Here is a 22,054-nt window from a genome sequence, read left to right as displayed (position 1 = left end):
TGCACAATGCCACCTCCTGCTCCAGTTTCACATCAGTGCTGTACTTACTGGATACGGATACAGGAGGCAGATTAACAAGTAATGCTGTGTGTGAGTCACTGAACTCACCTGTGTCACCATCACATAGAGCTTCTTTTGTGTGACACATCCAGCACACATGGGCGACCTCTTAGCTCTCTCACAGACAGGAATGTTGCTCACAAGCACAAAATAAAAGTGGCTGAAAGTCTTCAAACTGTCAAGACTGTCTCCAGTTCTTCAAAGCTCAAGCCACATGAGGCTATTTTTAAATGCACTAATTTAGTCTTTTTCTAGACTAGAACAACAGAGAGAAAGAAGCTGAACCCAAAAGAAGTGCAGAGGAAGGAAAGAGTGTCACTCAGAGCACCTGTGATCTGCTCTTCTCTGTATTCATGTTACAGAAGATAAAAATGCAGAGATGAACACAGTTTTCTGAGTCTTGGGTTTCCTGTTTCCTGCCTGAACCGTCTCACCTAGTCACCAGCTAGAGTCACAGTGGAAACACACCAACCACTAAAACCCACTAAAACAGAATTAGAAGGAGCAGCAGCAGGTGGCATCATGTTAGTGTGTGGGCACCCACACCTGTGTCACTCAGTGTGACCCCCCACTCAGAAAGAGCTGTCTACCATGAATTAACCCGCAGAAAACAGGCTGATGCTGCCTGGAAACAGCTGCTGGTCCGACAGCAGGTGACACTCCTGAAGTGTCAGTGCACATGTGCTCACACAACTTTACTGCTTCACACACGACCACTGAGAACAAACAGCAGCATCACACAGACTCAACACGTCCACTCTTCCTAGCCTGCCCTCTATCCTGCGAAAGAAAGCCTCCATCCCTCCGTCTCCGTTCCACTTACCCAGCAGTGAGCTCCTCTGTGCTGAAGGTGACTCTACAGTGCAGTGCAGCTCCTCTGCTGCCCCTCCACCTCCTCTGCTACCCCTCCACCTCCTCTGCTACCCCTCCACCTCAGCCTCTGCAGGGCTCTGTGTTTTGAAGGGGGCAGAGGACGACACAAACATGCTGCAACACATGCTGCTGACGCTCCCTCTCTAGTACTGACTCAGCTAACTTCCTCCTCCTCCTCCTCCTCCTCCTCCTCCTCTGTCCGGTCCTGTCTTCTTCTTCTGCTGCTGCTGCCGCTCCCCTGTTAAATTTCCATGAGCAGTGTGTGTGTGTGTGTGTGTGTGTGTGTGTGTGTGTGAGTGTGTGTGTGCAGAGTCTAGAAACACTACACTTCCCCTCACAGACAAACAGCCCTCACTGCTGGGACTCTCAGACCTGACTGTGCTGGCCACTCCTCCTCCTCCTCCTCCTCCTCCTCCTCTCCTGTAAACTCTCCCTGCTCACTTCTCCCTCTATCTCCTCCTCCTCTGTCTCTCCTCCCTCTTTTCTTTCCTCCTTCCTCCCCCCCCTCTCTTGCTGCTGCTTGCATTGACTTACTGACAGTGCCTCTGCAGGTGAATGCTGGGAATTAGGCCAAGGGTCGGGCCTGCAGTGACCCCCTGAGACGGGATCAGGTTACACCGCAACAAGCTTTGGTTACACACACACACACACACACACACACACACACACTTCATCTTCCTGCATTATAAAAGCTCCCACTTCACCCACTGTGACCCGTCAGTGTTGCTGAGGCGTCTCCAGAACACGAGGACGTGACGGCACCTTTTCATGAACGCTTCACTTCCACCTTTTAACAGCACGTGCTCCTCTTGACCTTTCCTATTGTTATCTCCTAACACAGTGCAAATATGTAAAACACACCGGCAGATTACAAAACCAGGTCATGGTGGTAAAGAGTGCAGTGACACTGACGTGAATGTGGAGCGTTTGAAATCTGTCCCACCTTAAAATGAATGCATGTGTGCTGTGATTCACAGGATGAGAGTCAACAGTTTCAAAATATGAGCAGCTAGCAGGGAGGAAACAGCCATGGGGCACAATATCAGCACCCTCTCAACACCCTCACACAGGAGTTCTGTACCTGGAGGAAGTCATTTTGATTTTCCTGAGGTGGAAACAGAGCAACGTTTGCTGGAGCGCCATCTTCTGGCTGTGATGGGGAACAAGAGAGTTCAGTAAAAGACCTGTGCAGCATAGAGCAGTGGTGGTATGCACTAACTAACTAACCAACTAACTAACTAACAACAATGTTACCCCTGCAGTCACACCCGGGGAGGTCCAGGGTTCACGGTTTGAGCTTATAGACAAATGTTTACGTTAATCCTATTAAAATAATCCTGAATTCCTCCAGTCACATGTGCTCTTACTGTTCTTCTATACCTCTCTTTTCTGTAATCACTGTTTCAAAGTTACAGCAAGAAAAAAGATTCTTAAAACAAGTTCATTGCAGCATTAATTCTACATGCAAACTGGAGGCATCCATTCAGTAACGAACCAGTGCAGGAATGATGGAGCAAACCTGAAGGTATCAGTGAGCACAGATCATAAACATCTAATATACTAATATCTATCTAATGTTTATCTTCATCTCTACCTCACACTGGTGAAGCAGAGATGAAGATGAAGGTGAAAGCATCTTGAAATAACACTTATTAGAAACTGGTGCTGTATAAATAAACCAGTAAACAGAGTGACTTTAGATGCTCTGTGGAGAATCTACAGCAGTTAGTGAACATGAGAGTCAGCGTTAGTTCGGTTAGTTTTCTGAGCATGAAGGAGGTGAAGGCGTGTAGCAGCACAGAGGCAGCAAACAGCAGTCCCAGCCATCCCATGCCAGTAAGTTTGGCCTTACCAACGCCTCAGTGGTGCTGCTCTCGTTCCCCATGGCTCAGCCAGCTGCGGGGCCACAACTGCCCAAACCAACAGCCTCTCACATCAGCTGGCTGAAAGACACCAACACAGAAGGAGCATCAGCGTGCGACTGTTCCCATGTTCATCAGCAGAGCCCCGGGGGGGTCTGTGGTCCCCTGGTAGTCACTCACTCGTGCTGCACGCGGATTAGATGTGTCTGGTATGAGGCTGAATTAGCAGGGAGGGAGAATAGTAAGTGTGTGTGTGTTGTTTTAGAGATTAGGGACCTCCCTCCCAGAGCAAAGTGCAGCCTTTACCTCTGCCGGTGTGGGCTTAATAGCAGGAGCTGCTTCCTCGTGGATAACTATAAAAGTTGATTGTAGATGTTGCTCTAACATTGAGCTCCGATGACCAACAGGCCCCCTCTGGTCTAACTGACCTCAAACACACGGCCTTTCCTCCTAGAATAAAAACCTTCTGTTTTACTTCTTTTTATATCTGTTTTAATGCTCTTGTTTGTTTTTAAATAATATATGTTTAATTTTGCTTTTATGTTCTCGTTTTGTTAATATGTAAAGCACTTTGAGTTGCCTTGTTGTGGAAATGTGCTATACAAATAAACTTGCCTAGAATAAAAACCTCCTGGTGCAGCACACTGACACAGTGACTCTGTGAGGTGATCCTCATGTGTGGGAGATAACAGACCGTCGTGTCTAAACACTTCCAGCAGCACTCAGTCTGTTAACAATGCAAGATCCACTCTATTCAAATCATTCAGGAGCATCTTTAATCCAATGTGACCATATAAACAGTCTGTTGTGGTCAGACATTGTAAAGACACTTGAATTATTGATGATTTTACATCAAATACAGGCAGAATCACCTCCATAATAATCCTCCGTCTTTCTTTCTTTGCAGTGTTATTTGGAGCTGAGCAGCAAACAGAAAGGCTGTTAGTACATTCCTCATATGACTGCAGGGACTGTACGTTGGCTCTGTGTATAGTCAGAAAGCACTGACCTGAATATGTAAGACTTTATAAATAGAGATCAGCTCTGTCCACTGCTGTTAGACTTTATTCCAGTCGTGTGCACAATTAGTCATACACACTTCCAAACAAATGCAGGAGCTGCTCTTGTTTATTCTGCTCTGGATGCAAATCATTCAGTTCCTCTTCCTATGATTGTTGCATGAGGAAAGTAATATCTGTATTTCCCCTTTGCATCTTAATCACCACCTCTGTGATGTGGTAACTCTTCTCCAAAGCCTTCCTGTTTGCTATTTGTGTGACTGGGGTGTAATTTCAGCCCCCACACTGAGGACGCACATGCACTTTAACTGGCCACAGTGTTTCAGGGCTTTTTGGCAGCTCAGAGAGCGTCGGGGGAAATCATGTGATTGCTCTGAAGCCAGGTGTCTTCTCACCTCATCATCGGCTTGTCAGTCACTCAATGTGAAGCATCTTTTAAGCCTTTGGGTTTGGATGAGCACAGTGTGTCCACAGTATGAGCTTATCTGACCTCACAGTGCACCCAGGAGGAACACAACTTCCAGACTAAACAGAAAGCTGTGCTCCTCGTGTCATTTAGGACGTAGTGGAAGATAAACGTTATTAGATAATACACATCATTCAGCAGGTGAACCTTTCCAAGGCAACTACAGTGAAGTCATAGCACATCAAACAAGATGTTAAAAACAGCAAAACAAATGTAGTTACAAGCTTCAACAGTGCCCATCTTTACCCTCTGCTCCTCCAGTGACCCCCCTCCACCTGAAGGAGTAATATCAACCAAACAAATGATCCAAAACCTGCACCAGTGCTGCGGCTCATCGACTACTCACCACTGCAAACAAGAGACTTTTCCACACACAGAATCTGCCTGAAGCTGCTGATAACTCTGTGTTTACTGTCGGACTGGAGGCTGGTGTTTGGTTCTGCCCTCTCTTCTGAGGAGCCCCGGCCCCTCTGATCTATTTTTGCATTGCATGCTGGGTGGGATGAGAGGACGAAGGGTGGACACGGGACAGGGACCGAGGGGAGGGACGGAGGGAGGGGGCTGAACTGGAGCTGGGGGAGCCATGTCTGTTTAGGGTGGCAGCGGGGTGAGTCACCTGCTCCGGCAGCTCTGAGGCAACGCTGTAAACAAACGGACACTGTGGATGGACGGAGGACGAGGAGTCAGACCTCCTGGCTCACCAGCTCATTATGCAAAAGGCTGCAGATGCCGGAGAAGCCATCCCACCTGTAGCTCTCTCTGCAAACCTTTCACACTCCTCTTCAGTGTGGTGGTGCTCCCTTTGTCTCATGATTCACATGTACGGACAGGCGTTAAAACACACTCACACAACCACAAACCTGCTGCAACAAAGCAACCGACGGCAGGAATAACAGAGCAAACATGTTAACAGACTGCTCAGGGGCTGAAATGTGTTTTGGATCCTTTCTTTTTATCTGCTGCCATCACAGGCCGTCTTCAGCTGACTGTCCAGCCTGTGGAGACAGCAGGCTTATAATCATCTCTATAAATAACACTGATTTGATCAGCTCTGCTTCTGACAGCCGACTTGTTCCCTCCCATGCTGCCTTGCAGCAGCTCTCTCCTACCTCATCTGTCAGTCAGTCTGAATCAGTCTAAAACATGTACGCTCTGCTCAGGATTTGTCAACCTGCCTTCCATCTTCACCCTCTCTCCTTTCTGCTCAGCTCCTCCCTTCCTCACCCCCTGCTCTCCGTCTCCACGGATCCTTTTCTCTGCTGACGTCGCCCCTCCTCCAACACTAGAGTACACCTTCTCTCGCTCTGCCTTTAAGTTAAATCTATTCTGGCTCCTCTTGCATGCTCTCAGTCACACACTGCAGACAGCCTCTCTCCCTCTCCTCTGTTTACCTGGGGGTGTGAGACTCCGATGCAGCTCCCCATCTTGTATTCCATGTCCTCCTCTGGTGAAGTGACTCTGGCACTACACGGCTGGCAGAGCACCTTTCTGCAGAACTGCATCGTTATCAGTCAGACTCAGCATTGCCAAAGCAGGCACATCTCTGCTGGAGCTGCGGAGCCAGTGAGTGTGTGCCTCAGTGACTAATAAATTCTCTGCACTGCTTTGCCCGTGGTGCTCCTGTGACATATATTTTCAAGCCATTGTTATATAAAATCTACATTACATAAGGAATCCAACCTAATCTAATGAGAGTGGAAAAGGGAGCCTCACGTGCAGCTGAGCCTCACATCACTGCACGGGTGAGCAGACTGAAGACTGCTTTGGAGGGAAACACAGCTCGGAGAGGGAGAGAGGGAGAGAGGGAGAGAGGTGGGAGGCTGCATAAAGGGTGCCTGTCCCTTTAAAAGAGCCAGGAGATGGCAAGGATGATGGTGTTCATCATCATCATCATCATCATCATCGTTTGCAACAGAGAGAAGAAATATGGATCCTGATGATTTATTTTTCCAAAGCAACACTCTAATAGTTTGGTGTTTTTGTCAAGACTACATGAATAAAGGCTTCATCATTCGACTCTCTGGCTCCATTTGGATCATTTCAGGGGCCTGAGCTCATTTATCATGAGATTCCTAAAGAAGGACAAACATGTACCAACGTCTGTCCTGCCTGCTTCATGGTCTCAGACCGCTGAGAGGTGACGGTGGAGTCATCAGGTTTCTGCTGTCTCTTAAAACCTGACGGTGGCATCAATAAAGTATTATTATGACTGGAAAACCATCCTGTAAAGTCACTTCATCAACAGCTAGAAACGTGAAGATCATTTATTAGCCGTGTAACAGCAGTAATATTGATCTGGTCTTGATTCATTGATTTAATATTTACTCATTTTCCTTAATAAGCACAGAGATGCTGTTTGTTTTCTGTCCTTCAGGGAGCTGCACATCACTTTTAAATATTTAACGCTCGAGGCTGACCACTTTGGTTTTAACCACCTGCATAACAAGCTACTGGAATCACAGCAGCAGTCATCTCTCCTCTGACTACACTGTGCTGAGACTCTCTACAGAACAAACCTGGATATCAATAATGGGATTCACACATCAGTTAAAAGCAGCAGCGGCTTCTTTCTCTTTTATTATTCAAACGTTTAAAAAGGGTAAAAAAATTAAAAACAAAATGAGCCTCAGGTCACTGCGTGCGTCACCGGGGCTTTGACTTGGACTTGGCAAATTACAAACATCTTTCTTTATTATTTAGAAATGTTTAAAAAAAAGTCAGCTAGCGATAATGTTGGGGGAGAGCTAACGGAAAGCGTCACTCGTTCTGCGTGTTTGGAGGGTGAATCATCGTGTCTCTGATCTCGAAGGCGTCTATGAGCTCCTGGGAGAGAAAAGGAAAAGAAACAAGCTTTTTTATTTTGTTGATCTTGTGCCGTTGTTTGATTCCGTCCACCGAGCTCAGAACTTACTAACCTTCCATATTTTTGGGCTGATGGAGACGACGCACTGTTTACGGCTGCATGATCCTCCTGCTTCGACCTCGCCCTCCTCCACAGGCGCTGAGACACAAGAACAAACTCTGGTGAGATAACTCACCTGAAGGAACTCACTTTGTCAGAGTCACACAACAATAACACGACGTTAGCGCTCACCTATACAAGGCAGCTTGGCGCTATCCAGGTACATCCGTGCCAGACCGTCCTGAAACACAAACAGCACTGTCACTCCTGCTAACAGCCACTACAGCCAGCTGATGGAGCTGATGGAGCTGATGGAGCTTCGGCGGCTCACCCTGATGAGAAACGACGTGTGGAAAATGTTCTCTACTGTCCGGGAAAACGACTTGGGGTCGATGACAAACTCATAGTACGATATCGGGGATGTTGCTGCAGAGAGAAACAGAGTGAGCAAATAATAATCACATGACGACACGTTCATGTGTCACTGAGGTCGACTTTAAACTCACGGTCGTCTTGGTAATAACTCTTCAGGTATCCCAGGATCCTCTCCACCTCTTTCTCTGTTGCTTCTTGATGGGAGTCTTCCATTTTCTTCATCTGACAGAGAGAATAAATTATAAAGCATACGTCTGTTAGCGGGTTTTAAAACAGGGTACTTCTTAGATATCTGGGCCTGGTACTGAGCGTTCAGCCACCTGTGTTGGCATTATCCTCTTGGCCTCCTTGCTGGGGGCCTTCCTCTGCCGCTCTATCCTTTGCTTTGGAGGAGGCGGCTCCGCGTGGAACGAACCCATCCTGATGAAAAGGAGAGAACAAGTCAGACAGAAAATACCGCTGAGGGACGAGATGAAGCCGGAAAGATGGAGAACTGAAGCAGAGAACAACAACAGAGATAATAAACCTGTTTATGAACGGTCACGGTGCTCAAACACAGAATCAGTCCTCTGAAATCATTTACTGACAGGAATCAGGACGTCTGCTTTCATACAAAACATCATAAGAAAACCTTTTAAACTACAGTACTACTATTTTTTACTTCAGTCCCAGGAGTACATTTATTACACGGCTTTGCTGAACACTCGACTCTACGGTCGGTTATCTTATTATTTTAAATCAATATCATCATTTTTAAGTCTTAGTATGTATTTAGAGTCAAACTGCTGATTTGTTTAGTCCAAATGTAATTAGCGGGCTCACGTACAGCGAGCGGTGTCATTACTACAAAACAAACCCTTCAGGGTGATTAAAGTCCTGTTTTGCAGTAATAACTGGCTCCTTAATTAGATGTTAATCTGCATGAGGAACACAGAAAAAGGAATAAGACTGCTCTGCTGACAGCGATGAGTTCGACAGACGGGATCACTGAGCAGGTTTCACTGTTTTCCGGGGACGTCTCCACGCCACAACTGCTCCCGTCACTCACGACAAAGACAAGCCGAGGCGCTCACATGTAGTGGAAGGAGGGCGCCGTCCTGAAGCAGCACTCGGCCCTCTTGGCCACTCGGTGCCAGGCGTCCTGGGGCAGGTAGCCGTCGGCCGCGCCGCCATTCTGCTGCTCGTCCTCGCCGTCTTCCAGTCGGTTCAGACCCATGAAGGACAACTACGATCGGAGGGAGCAGAGAGATCCAACACGAGCTGACGTTCAGATTATCTGCAGCTGTTCATCGTGATGCTTCTGACTAATAAATAATAATAAGAATAATTAAAGCTCTCAAAATTAATAAACTAATCAGAGTCTATTTGCAGTCGGGTGCAAGAATAGAGGACAAATTCCCTGTCAGATTAAAGAGGAAGAACAGGGTTCAAATCCAACCTGAGAACAACAGTAAATCAAAGATCACTGAAACTCGTTTGAGTTTGAAATAACGCACACGTTTAGAGCGACCTTTCAGAATAAAGTCACTCACGAGGTGCTCGGCGAACGCCGTGGGGTCGAAGGCGGTGCCCTCGGCGAACAGCTGGCTGGCTTTCTCTTTTCCCAGGTCTGTGGCCACGACCAGGAGCTGAGCGTCCAGAGCCGCTTCTCTGGCCTGTCGCACTGCCGAGGAACAGAGACATCAGACTGTCGGCCGGCGATGATGAGGATGATGAGGATGAAGGTTTTGTGATGAAGAGTCTAAGCTCCTCCCTGCTGCCTTCATTCATCATGTTTTTCATGTGTTCACTGAATAAAACAACAACAAACGTTCACATCCATCATGTCTGTGTTTGTGTCTCACCCACCATCTTTAAAAAGTTTGTTGGCCTCCTCTAGAACCTCCGTGAGCCTGTTGTTGGAGGGACTCAGCATGTCCTCCCTGTTCTCTGGAGACACACACACAGGAGGACACACACACATGAGGAAACACACACACACACACGAGGAAACACACACACACACATGAGGAAACACACACACACACATGAGGACACACACACATGAGGAAACACACACTCACATGAGGAAACACACACACACACATGAGGAAACACACACACACACATCAGGAAACACACACACACACATGAGGAAACACACACACACACATGAGGAAACACACACACACATCAGGAAACACACACACACACATGAGGAAACACACACACATGAGGACACACACACACACATGAGGAAACACACACACACACATGAGGACACACACACATGAGGAAACACACACACACACATGAGGAAACACACACACACACATGAGGAAACACACACACACACATGAGGAAACACACACACACACGAGGAAACACACACACACACATGAGGAAACACACACACACACGAGGAACAAACATGAAATATTTGTCAGAAAAAGCTGTCTCTCTCTCTCTCTCTCTCTGCCTGTCTCTCTTTCTACCTCTCTCCCCGTCTCTCTCTCTCTCTCTCTCTCCCTCTCCCTGTCTGTCTCTCTACCTGTCTGTCTGTCTGTCACTCACGCTGCACCGAGTTGATGAGGTCCCGGTATTTGCTCCGTATTTCTCTCCGCAGTCCCGGGTCATTGTCGTCCTCCTGGGGGTCTGCCGGTCCGGGGGAGCTGCTGCCGCCGCCGTCATCCTCGTCGCTTTGCCGGTGCTCTCCTCTCCTCCGGCCGGTGGAGCCGTTCACCCGGGGAGCCTCCTCCTCCTCACCGCCTCGGACCCTCTTCATCCTCAGTCAGTCAGTGGACGGGCTGGTAGTCAAAGTAACAGCTGGTTAACAGTTGGTTAACAGCTGGTTAACAGTTGTTTTAAACGTTAAACAACATTTAAAATAACCGGTTTGACTTAGTTTAGCCAGAGACGTTAGAAAAGTCAAGATAGAAATCCACCACTCCAGCTCATTTACAACGTCAAACGGAAACCCTGCGTTAAAAATGTCATGTTACATAAAAGGTAAGTAATATATTGTGACTAATATAATTTATTCGATTAAAAACTTACTAAATAAGAACTAACCATAGCTAACACTAGCCAACGTCACTGTAAATAATACTAACACTGAACTGAAAGTCGTATTTCCGTTCAGATGCATAAAATCTCAAAGAAGAGCTACGCTAACATGCGGTTAACAAACATCCCGAAGCAGCTAAAGTATATTTTAAAAAACATGAGCACTAATAGCAACTAGCAGTCAAACCAGAAGCAAACGTCTGAGGAGCTAACTGTTAACGCAAACACGGAAGTACCAAACAGCATATCATCTCGTCTCGTCTCTATCTTCGGTCTGAGCTAACGTTGGTTGTTGTCAGCTAGCAAAATCATCTTGTGTTAGCAGCAGAGCTAACCGTTAAAACTCCAGACTGTCCTGTTCCTACAGAGGCCACAGTCAGAATAAAGCTTCACCTGCTCCGGTTGTTCTTCATCTTACACCTGTTTGTTTTTGTTTGGGTTTAACTTCAACATACCTGTGAGCAGCAGACTGAGCGCGCCAGGAGCGTTTCATCAGTGTGACTGAAGCGAAGTTGGTTTAGTGTTGGTGCTGCTTCAGCCAGGAGAAAGGAAGCTGGAAGTGAAACTTAAAATGAAAATAAAAATTAAAAAAAACTAATAATAATATTTCAGTTCCTCATTTTTATATTTTTAGTTCAATGCAAAGTATTTATTGCGACAAAAGCAAAAAGTAGGCATCATTATCTATATACATTTATTCATATAATCAAGAACAAGATAGTGTTGATTATGTGATTTTCATTTTCACATTAAAAGTATGAGAATGTTAATTATTATTATTATTAATTATCTCTGAATACTTTTATTAAACCTCTGAATACCTGAGCTCACTTCTGATGTTTTATACTGTAGTAAGATGTCTTGACCCTCCGGTTTGAACACATCTTAGTTATAAAAATATAAATATTGCATTAAGTGGATTATTATCAAAAGTCCAAACATTTCTTTACTAAAATGTGTGTGTGTCTCATAACCTGCAGCTAATTTGACGTCATTATTTTGTCATAATATTCAGTCTATGGTCTGTTTTGATTGGCTACTTAATATTTACATTAAACAAACATCTGTTTTAATGACGAGCCTTCTTGTATCCTATCAATGAATTAATAAATAGTGATAAGTAGAAAAAATAAATGCATGTGTGTGATAAATATGTTGATTTGGGATCTTGCATGAACAAAAATTAATATCATAAATCCATTTCTATTCAGTTGTGTAGTTTTTGTGACTAATTTGTTCTTAATCTTATTGAAATAGAAATACTGACAACTGAAACACAAATAAATCTTTTTTTGACAGCTTGTTTTAAATCAAAGCGTCTCCTTTAAATTTTAAACGAATATGAAGCTGACTTCAGTCACTTGGGCAGCGGCAGCCAATAGGGCGGCAGTGAAAAACACGTCACTGCATTTCCGGAACCCATCGGCAGGCGGCGCCCTGATGACGAAGTGGGTGTGTGACGTCAGAGACCCGCTCTTTATTTTGAAGTCGTTGTTTTGTTGTCGTGGTGACCAGAAGCGTTCCCTCCGTCACTTCCGGGTGTCGGTCACAGCTGTTAGCGGCTTTATTTCAAGTTTCCAGCTGTTAGTGATGTTTTTAACACGTTTGTTCTCTTTTTTAAATTTATCCTGATAAAAGTTAAGCAAAGCTGAACTTTTCCACTTTAACTGCATCTTTCATGATTTATCGTCACTGTGGCTTCTGTTTTATGCTTATTAGTTATTATTTTACTCATTTCTGTCAGACTGGCTGCACATCATGTAGTGTTTCTAATGGGGAAAGTGAAATGTATTATTTAAAATGTTGGCAAAGTGTAAGTCATGTTTGGTCACATGATGCACACATTAGGTCAGCCTTATTTTATTAAAATGTTATATTACAATGAGCTGTTATATTATAATAAGATGTTATATTAGAATAAGCTGTTATATTATAATGAGATGTTATATTAGAATAAGATGTTATATTATAATGAGCTGTTATATTATAATAAGATGTTATATTATAATAAGTTATCCACCGTGTTCTGTCCTTCTTGTTAAATGTGTCTCTGGATGTTTACAGGAGACCTTTCACAGCCTCGGTTTCTTGTGTTTGCAGGTAACAGGTGAACTTGAGATACTACTGAGCGCAGAAGCGTCTAGAAAGCCGCAGTTAATCCCTCCATGACCCTCCCTCCTCCCCCTCCCCCTCCTCCCCCCCGCTGCTGCTCCTGCAAACCCAGAGAGCGCGCAGGAGCACGAGAGCTCGAGCAGACTCTGATTTACCTGCGGGCCGTCATGGCGGGGCGGAGGCGCCCCTCTCCGGGGCCTCGTCTGGACCTGAGCAACTTTGACTCCTCCGAGGCGCAGCGGCGTCGCCTCGTGCTGACCAGCCCGCGCTCCCTGCAGTCCTGCGCGCGGCTCGGCATCAAACCTGTTGAGCTTCTCATTAAGTCGCTGAACGAGCTGATGGCGGAGCAGCGGGACGTGAACTCCGAGGCCGTGAGAGTCATGCACGAGTCCTACGAGAAGGAGAGAACGAAGCTTTTGCAAATGTGCCGAGAGGAGAGAGAGAAGATCATCCAGGCGGGGGACAGGGGGAGGGAGGGGCCCGACCGCACGCCGAAGGACCCCCCCGGGGACGGACAGGTGATGGGGCCCGTCCCCTACGCTGACCTGTGCTTGAAAGGGAAGCCCGTGAGCAGGTCCTCCTGTTCGCCTGCAGGAGTGGCCCCCCAGGACAGGAGCACAGTGTGCAGCTTCAGCCTGGGGGACCTCAGACACACTCCGGCCACCGAGACCAAGCTGGAGAAGCTCACCAGGGACATCAGGAGGGAGATGTGTGTCACCGTGTCAGAGAGAGACCGCAAGATAGCAGCTCTCATGCTGGTGAGGCACCAGGAGGAGCAGGACAGCCTGACGCTCTGTCAGCAGGAGGAGCAGGAGCGCCAGGAGGCCCGCAGGAAGGAGGAGGCCCGGCAGGCCGAGGAGGAGAAAAGGAGGAGGAAGAAGCTGAGGCAGAGTATGCAACGGTGGAACGAGGAGCTGAGGGCCCGCAGGAGGCTGAGGGAGCTGAGGGAGGAGGAGAAGATGAGTCACCTTGAGCAGGAGGTGATGCTGCAAGGAGACCGAAACAGGAGGCTGAAAGAGGAGGTGGACGAGCAACGTAGAGAAAAGATGGAGGCTGCGCAGAGAGACGCAGAGGGCCGCAAACACTACCAGGAGAAGCTGCTGAGAGAGAAGGTGGAGGTGGAGAGGAGGCAGCGAGAGAAGGAGAGATGGGTAGCAGTGGAGAGGGAGCAGAAGGCCAGGAGGAGCAAAGTGCTGCAGGAGAAGAAGGCGAGGAAGAGGCTGCAGGAGGAGAACCACAATGAGCTGCTCCGACACATCCTGCTGAAGAAGCAGGTGGAGCAGCAGGTGGAGGACGAGGAGGCCCAGAAGAGGAGCAGCCTTGAGAAGAAGATGCAGCACTCCGGCGAGAGGCGCGCCCGGGCCGCGGAGGCGCGGCTGAGGGAGCTGCAGGCGCGGGCGGCCCGGGAGGAGGAGCAGACCCAGAGAGCCCGGCTGAGGGCCAAGCTGCAGAGCGTCCAGCGGCTCACACACAAACAGGTCCTGGTCCAGCTGAGCCAGCGGCGCACGGAGAGAGCCGCCCTGCACGCCGCCGCCCGGCTGAGGAGCAGAGCCCAGGAGGCGCGACGGCACAACCAGCACAGGAGGCTCTGCCACCAGAGGCTGAGGCAGAGGGTGCAGGAGGAGGAGGAGGCCACGAGGAAGGTCAGAGAGAGCTGCATCTACATGAAGGAGTGGAGGAGGGAGCGGCTGCAGAGGCAGCGGGAGCAGATCCAGGAGGAGGCGCACAGGCTGGCTCGGGCCTCCTTTCACATGAGGGAGAGAGTGAGACAGCAGACACACAGACGGACCTTCGATCAGATGGCTCTGGAGGCTCAGCTCAGTGCTGCCGTGAGCCGCATGAAGCTGTGACCGAGAGGAGACGCTCCTCTGCACCTCCTCTGCACCTCCTCTGCACCTCCTCTGCACCTCCTCAGCAGGACAGCTCAGGCATCAGCGACACACTCATAGAACAGGAGCTCAGAGAAAACCCTCCCTCCTATTAGCAGTCTAATGGGAACATCTCTGTGGGTGTGTGTCACTGCAGGCTGGGGGGCTCAGAGCTGCTCAGAGAGCCACAGATCACAGATCAGAACCATGTCAGAGCTGTTTCCTCTGGACGGGGGTGTGAAGCTGATACAGGTGTTGTGGGGCCACATGTGTTCCTTTCTCTAAGTTTACAGGTTATTTAAATGAATACAGGATTATAATGAGCCTGTTTCTGGCTTAAAGGTTAAATGTTTCTGTGAAGTGTTCAAAAAGAGGGATCTACCTGTCAGACACTGACTAAAAGGCTCATGTGGACCTTCAGCTTCCTGTCGACAGGCGTGTGGGAGAAACTGTCAATCAGAGGGCTCCTCCCACCGTGAGGACGGGACACACCACCAATCACAAGGCTTCTCAGGGTAACAAGGACGAGAGTGAAGACAATATTCCAGACATGCAGCATTTCTTTCATTCCTCTGATTCTTCTCCTGTGCTTCATCTCTGGGACCCTTTACAGCGTAACGACTGTCCCTGCAGCGCTTCACTCTGATAAATATATAAATATATCTATATCTATATCTATATCTATATCTATATATAGATCTATTTAATACAGCACACAGGTGGTGTTTGTTTCCACAGCGGAGTGAGAAGGAGGCTGCAGGTCTGTAACCATGTGGGAGCTTCATGGACTCGTTTTTAATGAATCATTTCTTCTCTGGACCAGAAATAAAGTGTTGACTTGGTGGTGTGATGATGGAGAGTGAAGATATGATCTAATCATCAGATTTGATGGGTTTTCTATGTTTCATTATTTCTCCTACCTTTGTAGTACCGGAGTGTTTTATTACATCTGAATTAATAAATGACACTTTAACAGTCTTTTGTTCCCACGTCTGTATTTAACATGTTTCTGCCCAGCACGTGTAGATTCAGCCCTGAAGGACGGTGGTAGTAAATCACTTCAGACAGGTTAAACACAGTCAGTAAGACAACGTGTTTTTAATGTGAAGTTCTGCAAAGGAAACAGCAGGAGTCTTTAAAACTGAGAAGATTCTTAAAACCACACGGACATGAAGTCAGTCAGACATGGGTGGGTGGGGGCTCCCACCTGATAACCACAGTGATTCTGTGTGACTATAAAACTAACTAGTCACCCTGTGTCCTGTTGATCTGACTGCACATGGATGACTCAGACCATGAAAAGGCCTCATGGAGTCTTACTGAAGGAAACCTGGCACCAGATGCTGCTCTTTTGTCTGAGCTGTAAAAGGATACAGCAGAATAACATTCTTTACTTTTCAAACTCTAACAAAAGATGGACTGAGATAAAGACAAACCCAGATAAACTATCCCAAGCCCCCCCCCACTGTGAAGGACAGTCTCTTTTCAGGAGTCACTTCCCCGTCGTTTCTCTCTCAGTCGTCCCGCAGCCCGGCAGCCAGCCCCATCGGGAGCCCCACCCCCAGGATGAGAGTGAGGCTCTCCAGGAGCCCCAGGTGTCGCTGCTGGGGGGCCGCGGCTCCGTCCTGCTGCTGGAGGTCAGGCGGCGGCAGCGGCGGCGGCGGCGGCGGCGGCGGCCGGACCGTCCTGCTGCTGCTGACCTCAGGCAGGACGTGAACTGTGGCCACGTAGAGGAAGGTCCCAGCCGAGAAGAGCATCCCCACACCTGTCGCTCTGAGCTGGTTCTCAGATGAGCTGCTGGACTGCAGACAGAGAAACATGAGATCAGACAGACGCAGGGACGCTGTGACACCAGGACATGAGGCCGTTAGACACACGTGTGACGGCTGAGGAGTGTCGTCTTACTGCATGTAGAATGAAGTAAGTGGTGAAGGCGACGATGGGGGCGGCGGCGGAAAAGGCCAGTAAATGTCCCTGAATGAACTTCTTCTCCAGGCCTGCGTGCATCAGAAAGGAGACGAGGCCGAAAGCTGCAGGCGCCTGAAAGATAACAAACACGTCGGGTCTTATTATCGGCTCCATTACTTCCTGTTGGTCATCAGTCCTGCTGCCATCAGTTCTCTCACCTTGTGCAGGATCACAGCCAGAAACACTATGACTTGCACCGTCTCCTGACCTGTGGCCACGGCCGCACCCAGAGCGAAGCCATCAGCTGCACACACACACAAACACCTCATCAACAGTCTACCTCTTCACAGGATGCTTCACTGGACGTTTCTCCGCAGCGTCACATCAAACTGAAGGATGAGCATTCAGCCAGAGAGCAGCAGAACTCCAGGCAGAGTCACACGAGGAACTGAGCGGCCTGGTTGGGAATGTCCCTGGAGTCCCTAAAACATCTTGTGTGCTGTGAGGAAACACGCGTCAAGACAAACGTACAGTAGGAGCTTTGCTGTGAGTACCTGCAGCGTGGATGAGCAGCCCCAGCGTGGCCGTGACGCCCACACGGCTGCTCGGCGCTGAAATGAGACATTACACATGTTGTGGTGATAAATACAAACAGCAGTGGACGTTCTGCAGAGAGAAGCAGGTGTTAGAGATCTGCCAACTTGCCGCGCGTGGAGAGGTAGCTGCCGACCTGATCCACCACAAACATGAGGGTGAAGCCGAAGGTGAGAGCCACGCCGATGACGAGCCGGGGTGTTCGGCCCCCGTCTGTGGAGGCCGAACTGTTTTTACTGACGTTCAGACCGGACGGCACACCAGAGGAGGAGGATGCTGCAGAGACGGGATGAAGGACGGGGAGAGCTTTTGATCACTTAAAAGGTGGAGCTGAGGGCCGCTTTCATCCCCGTGAGCTTCATCGCTCATCTGAGGGCGGCTCGGCCAAACATGGGAGCACGTTGGGGGGGCTGAGGGTGGAGGGGGTTTAAAGAGAGGAGCAGGTTTACATGGTTTCATGTTCAGAGAACAGATGAGGCTGCTGCAGCCTCAGTCTGAGAGACCTGCTGCTTCCTGTTACTGTCAGCTGGTGTTCATGAGGCGGTCAGGAGGTTTTCAGGGGGAGGGAGACAGTCACATGATCAACAGAGCCCCTTATGATGTCATAAAGGAGCAAAATCTAAACCAAGTGTTTTCACACAGATTTACTGAAGATGGATCTCAGTTTGGATCTCTCTGGACACATCAGACACATATTTGTGTTTTGAAGACATTTCTAAGTACATTTTACACAATATGAGCTCTTTAAACCAAAGAAATGGGGGTTTGAAGGAGGCAGTAACAGATAAATAAGAAAACAACAGAGGACTAAAGTCCAGGTCTCACCTCTCCAGGAGTCCTGCAGTAAGCCCACCCCCTCCGGGACGACCACAGCCAGCGCGGTCCCACACAGCAGTCCGGCCCCCAGGATGGACACAAACTGCAGGCTTTTCTGGGGGGGGCACACATGACTTTAGCACCGAGCTGTCAGACAGCAGCTGGTGGTCACACCATCCTCAGCGGGGATCGGAACATTTACCTCAGAGAGGGAGAACAGCAGCGGGAGGAACCCGAGCAGGAAACAGCCCACGAACATCCCTACCGACACCAGAGTGATGGTCAGCCCCCCCTCCATGACGGACAGGGAGCTCCTCAGCGCGCAGTGTCCTGCTGGGGAGGGACAGCCGGCTCTGACACTGAGGAGCAGCTCCGACTTTCCACGTCGCTCCTCGGTCCTCCTGCACAGCAGCCCCCCCAGTGTCAGACACAGAGAACTGCACCTCCACCCTCCCGCAACGACAGCCCACAGCAGCCTAACCACAGGGACCCCCCCACCCTCCTGAGGGTCAGCCAACAGTGGAGCTTAAATCAGTGCTTTCCAACCCAGAGGAGGCAGAAAACACCATTCAGTGAATACAGGAAGTACAGAGAGAGAGTGTGTGTGTGTGTGTGTGTGGGTGTGTGTGTGTGTGTGTGTGTGTGTGTGGGTGTGGGTGTGGGTGTGTGTGTGTGTCACCACAGCAGGTTTAAAGTGTGTCCATACTGGAAAAGTGAGAAACTAAAACGGTTGGCTCCGATCAGATGACATGAGGTGGAGTCCTGAAGAGAAACAGGTGTTTAGTTGGTCGTCACACTGAAAAGTCAGAGTTTGACGGGTTGAAGGTGTTTTGTGTAACTTCCTGTTGGTGTCAGAGTACAGGTACGTTGGTTTTGTAAATCACGGAAACACATTTTGAGCCGGAAGCCTGTCTTGAAGCCGGAAAGTTTTGTCCTGTTTGCTGAACAGCAACGACTGGAGGTACAATCAGTGGAGCCAGCAGACTGATCCAGTGTCATCACACAGCATCATATGACACAGAACCGGTCAAACCAGCCCCAGGAAGGACAGATGTGCTTATTACTGAGTAAATATCCCTTTCTAAAGACAAGGAGCTCACACTGAGGACAAACTTGATTAAATACAGATTTATTGTTCAAAGAGCTGAGAGGAAAGGTTCAGATATGTCGAGAGTATATCTGCGGTACAGACGGCCCTTTGGAAAGAATAATAAAATGACAGTCAAACGCTGAGATCTGCTATTGTTACTCTTCCTATCTAGAAAAATGTAAAACTAAAAAAAGGCAAAGCACACAGAAACATTCTAACTGTGCAGTTTTCCAGACCCCCCCGTCCTGAACACACTGTGCCAACAGCCTGAGAACTTCTATTAGAGAGTCCGGTTTGTTTCCAGTGAGTCCCACCGTCAGCACAGGGGAGAAACTAAAAGGATTCATCAGGAGGACCCTGAAAGAGCAGGAGACAGCTGGACGTCATTTCAACCACCAGACGGACAGACGGAGATCAAATGAAATGCCACGCCACGGGACACCAGGAAGTTAAAAGTACAAAACTTACAATTTCTGGTTAGCTAGAGAACCGACTGTTTCAAACAGCAGTCACGCCGTTACCGAGGCCACTTTGTTCTTACCAAAAAAATGTGGAATTAACCTACATTCAGCGCCGAGACACTGGAGCCGTTAGACGGGACGAGGCCTCCGAGTCCTCCCCCCCCAGAGCACGTTCGTTTGACAGGACACATTCAGAGAGTTCAAGACGTGGCAGAGGTATAAAAATGAAGAGGTATAAAATACAAAACCACCTTGTCATGACTAGAAGAGCAGCAGACTCGACGGTGTCACACAGCTCTCGTTAGTACCAGAACAGCGGAGCCATGCGTGGCGCCAACATGCCCACTGCCCTGGTGCCCCCACGGGGAGGGGGGGGGGCACCCTTCTGCGTCATTCATATAAGTGAAAGTAAGATTAGTGCACATTTCCCACAACGGTTCTCTGAGCAGCTGGATGATACAGTTTTCATGTCTGTGGTCCAATAATAATAATAATAATAGTGAGAACAATGACTGGTCCCACAGTGACACCTGCAGTGGTACTTTACCCACAATCCTCTGCATGTTCAGTGGGGCAGCACTTAGTGTTATCTCCACTGAGGAAACACATGAAATGACACAAATAAGAGGTTTGATAAGTCCTGAGTGACGGCGCGGAGCTTCACATTAGAATCTGTCTCTTGGTGTGTGTGTGCTGTTAAGACGGGAACATGTGACACATTTCATCTGCGTGTTTCACCATCAGGTGGAGTTAATGACTGGAGACTGGATCCCACTACAGAAGAGATCCATTACTCCAGAACCACTCGTATATCTTCCATTTTCCTGGCTGTGTTTTAAGTTAAGGTTTGAAACTGACTATGGGGATAAATCCACTGGGGGAACTCTTATGATTTGATATGTCGTCACCAAAATGACTCGACTTGAGTTTAACAATCTACATCTCGGCATTCGAGTACATTAAGTGCCTACATGACAGAGGACCTGACAGAGGGCTGAGTGAGAAGAAACAGATTAATGCATTTATAACACTATCAGTAGCCACCTTAACTGAATAATAATCATTTTAAAAACTCTACAGAAAGACGTAAACATACGGACAAAATGTTACAAATGAAAACAACAGATAAAGAGAACCAGTCACAGTTAGTGTCATCTGAAACACCCCAGAAGGCCTTTCTCCTCCTTCCATCCTCAGAGCAACACAAAAGGATCAGCAGGCTCCCGGCCTCCTGCAGCAGACGGGCAAGGATTTCCCCTGACTGGGGGCAGTATCATCATCATCATCATCATCATCTTCAGCAGCAGCAGCAGCATCAGTCCCACAGAGGCTCAGAGGCCGAACGACAGAGCGATGGTGATTAACGTAGTGTGCCGAGATATGAGCGGTCTTCTTCCACACCAAGCTGGATAGCATTTAAAATCCAACGCCTACGAATAAATACCAGGTCAAAACAGGCTGTTCCTCAGAGCCAGAGCGCTGCGGCGGTAGAATTAGTAGCAATGGCTTCTTCTGATGGAGGTGGAAGAGCCTTTTGGAGACGTCACATGTAAACAGACTGAGCTGTCTGCTGGTGGGGAAAACTCCTCTTTCTCCTTCTCCTCTCTTGCACCAGCGGCTTATTCGGGGGAAGCATCTAGTGCAGACAGTTAGAGATACTGGCAAAGGATTATGGGAAAATATCTCCACCCTTTGAACATGAAGGCATGCTGTACTACAGTACCTTAGTGAAACCGGAGCTTATAGGACAGGTTCTCTCTTTCAAGTGCAATAATGTTAAGGAAATACAGACAGTATATCACTCCCCTCACAGACAAGGCAAAAAATTCTTCATTTGTGCATTAGTGTCTTTCTTTCACGGGTCCATGTGCAGTATTCTGGGATGTGCCTGGGCTACATCGGGGCAGAAGGGTGTTGCTGCCCTTGCATTGTCAGAGGAGAGTCCCTCTGCAGGTGCACAGACAGAAGATGTTTGGTGAGACCCAGCGAAGAGTCCTTGAGCGACAATCCATTGAATCCTTAGTAGACAGTGTGCTTATGTTAGTGTTACGTCCCTCCACAGAGGCTGAGATGCTTTGGAGAACTGGTGCTTCAGTTCCTAGTTTAATTCACATATTCAGTGCACTCCTCTAGTTAACTTCTGTCCCAGTGTCAGTGCCGCACTTCATTATCAATGAGGCTGTCCTCACCAGACTGGAAGTCCTCATTCAGGCCATTTTCAACATTGATTATTTCCTCGTCCTGCGAGGACCCCTGGCCGTCGTCCTCGCCGCTGCCTGAACCAGCCTCCTCTGAATTTGGGTCTTGAAGTACCTGAGCGATGTACATTTGCTGTGGGGGAGAGAATCGAACAAAGAGTTAAAGCCGATGCAGCAAAAGGTGCCGCTAATCATTTCTTTCACAACGTTATATTATACAGGCAATCTGAAAGAAACAAATACACTTTTTGTTTGAAGATGTTAACAGTTATGTCTATAAACTGTCTATAAGAACCTTAAAATGAAAATGTGCAGAACTTCACAGAGTAATTCCAAGTCCAAGGCTGTGAGTGAATAACAGTTTAAAACACTATTAACAAAAAGCATCAATTAGTTAAAAATAAA

General features: G+C 48.1%; 6 protein-coding genes across 10 annotated transcripts in view; 2 read left to right on the top strand and 4 right to left on the bottom strand.

Moving 5' to 3' along the window:
• Positions 1-4,735, bottom strand: part of tacc2 (transforming, acidic coiled-coil containing protein 2) — a 42,906-nt gene extending 38,171 nt beyond the window's left edge. Inside the window, exons 1-3 of one of the 2 annotated variants that reach the window (XM_070841645.1) lie at positions 4,627-4,735; positions 2,786-2,876; positions 2,015-2,083 (exon numbers count right to left, since the gene is read on the bottom strand). In XM_070841645.1, coding sequence (XP_070697746.1) covers positions 2,015-2,083; positions 2,786-2,818 — 102 coding nt within the window. In that variant the 5' untranslated portion in view covers positions 2,819-2,876; positions 4,627-4,735. The remainder of the gene's footprint in view (positions 1-2,014; positions 2,084-2,785; positions 2,877-4,626) is intronic. The other variant, XM_070841646.1, reaches the window with a different exon arrangement.
• The window catches only part of mgme1 (mitochondrial genome maintenance exonuclease 1), a 278,413-nt gene that overhangs the window by 175,260 nt on the left and 81,099 nt on the right, over positions 1-22,054 (top strand). The window lies entirely within an intron of this gene.
• tmem63ba (transmembrane protein 63Ba) overlaps positions 1-22,054 on the bottom strand; it is a 44,242-nt gene that overhangs the window by 7,106 nt on the left and 15,082 nt on the right. For 3 of the 4 annotated variants that reach the window (XM_070841648.1, XM_070841649.1, XM_070841650.1), the window contains one exon: positions 19,031-21,782. In XM_070841648.1, the coding sequence (XP_070697749.1) occupies positions 21,603-21,782 (180 nt within the window). In that variant the 3' untranslated portion in view covers positions 19,031-21,602. Of the gene's footprint in view, positions 1-19,030; positions 21,783-22,054 lie in introns of those variants that run through there. The other variant, XR_011585281.1, reaches the window with a different exon arrangement.
• Positions 6,824-11,104, bottom strand: nsmce4a (NSE4 homolog A, SMC5-SMC6 complex component). Its single transcript, XM_070841204.1, has 11 exons — positions 11,058-11,104; positions 10,111-10,343; positions 9,406-9,486; positions 9,090-9,220; positions 8,631-8,782; positions 7,878-7,977; positions 7,689-7,779; positions 7,514-7,608; positions 7,375-7,423; positions 7,196-7,281; positions 6,824-7,103 (listed from the first exon to the last, which is right to left on the bottom strand). The coding sequence occupies exons 2-11, from the start codon at positions 10,319-10,321 to the stop codon at positions 7,038-7,040; spliced, it is 1,062 nt and encodes a 353-aa protein (XP_070697305.1). The 5' UTR covers positions 10,322-10,343; positions 11,058-11,104; the 3' UTR covers positions 6,824-7,037.
• Positions 12,768-14,564, top strand: LOC139211267 (coiled-coil domain-containing protein 177-like). Its single transcript, XM_070841555.1, has one exon. It carries the CDS (start codon positions 12,768-12,770, stop codon positions 14,562-14,564), a length of 1,797 nt encoding a protein of 598 aa, XP_070697656.1.
• LOC139211095 (zinc transporter ZIP9) lies at positions 15,701-18,198 on the bottom strand. Its single transcript, XM_070841357.1, has 7 exons — positions 18,103-18,198; positions 17,910-18,015; positions 17,196-17,360; positions 17,045-17,101; positions 16,709-16,794; positions 16,488-16,622; positions 15,701-16,384 (listed from the first exon to the last, which is right to left on the bottom strand). The coding sequence occupies exons 1-7, from the start codon at positions 18,196-18,198 to the stop codon at positions 16,097-16,099; spliced, it is 933 nt and encodes a 310-aa protein (XP_070697458.1). The 3' UTR covers positions 15,701-16,096.

This window comes from Pempheris klunzingeri, chromosome 12, assembly GCF_042242105.1.
Source record: "Pempheris klunzingeri isolate RE-2024b chromosome 12, fPemKlu1.hap1, whole genome shotgun sequence".
In the NCBI taxonomy this organism is placed as follows: domain Eukaryota; kingdom Metazoa; phylum Chordata; class Actinopteri; order Acropomatiformes; family Pempheridae; genus Pempheris; species Pempheris klunzingeri.
The sequence above is the reverse complement of the archived record's forward strand: the minus strand, read 5'-3'. Positions and strand labels throughout refer to the sequence as shown.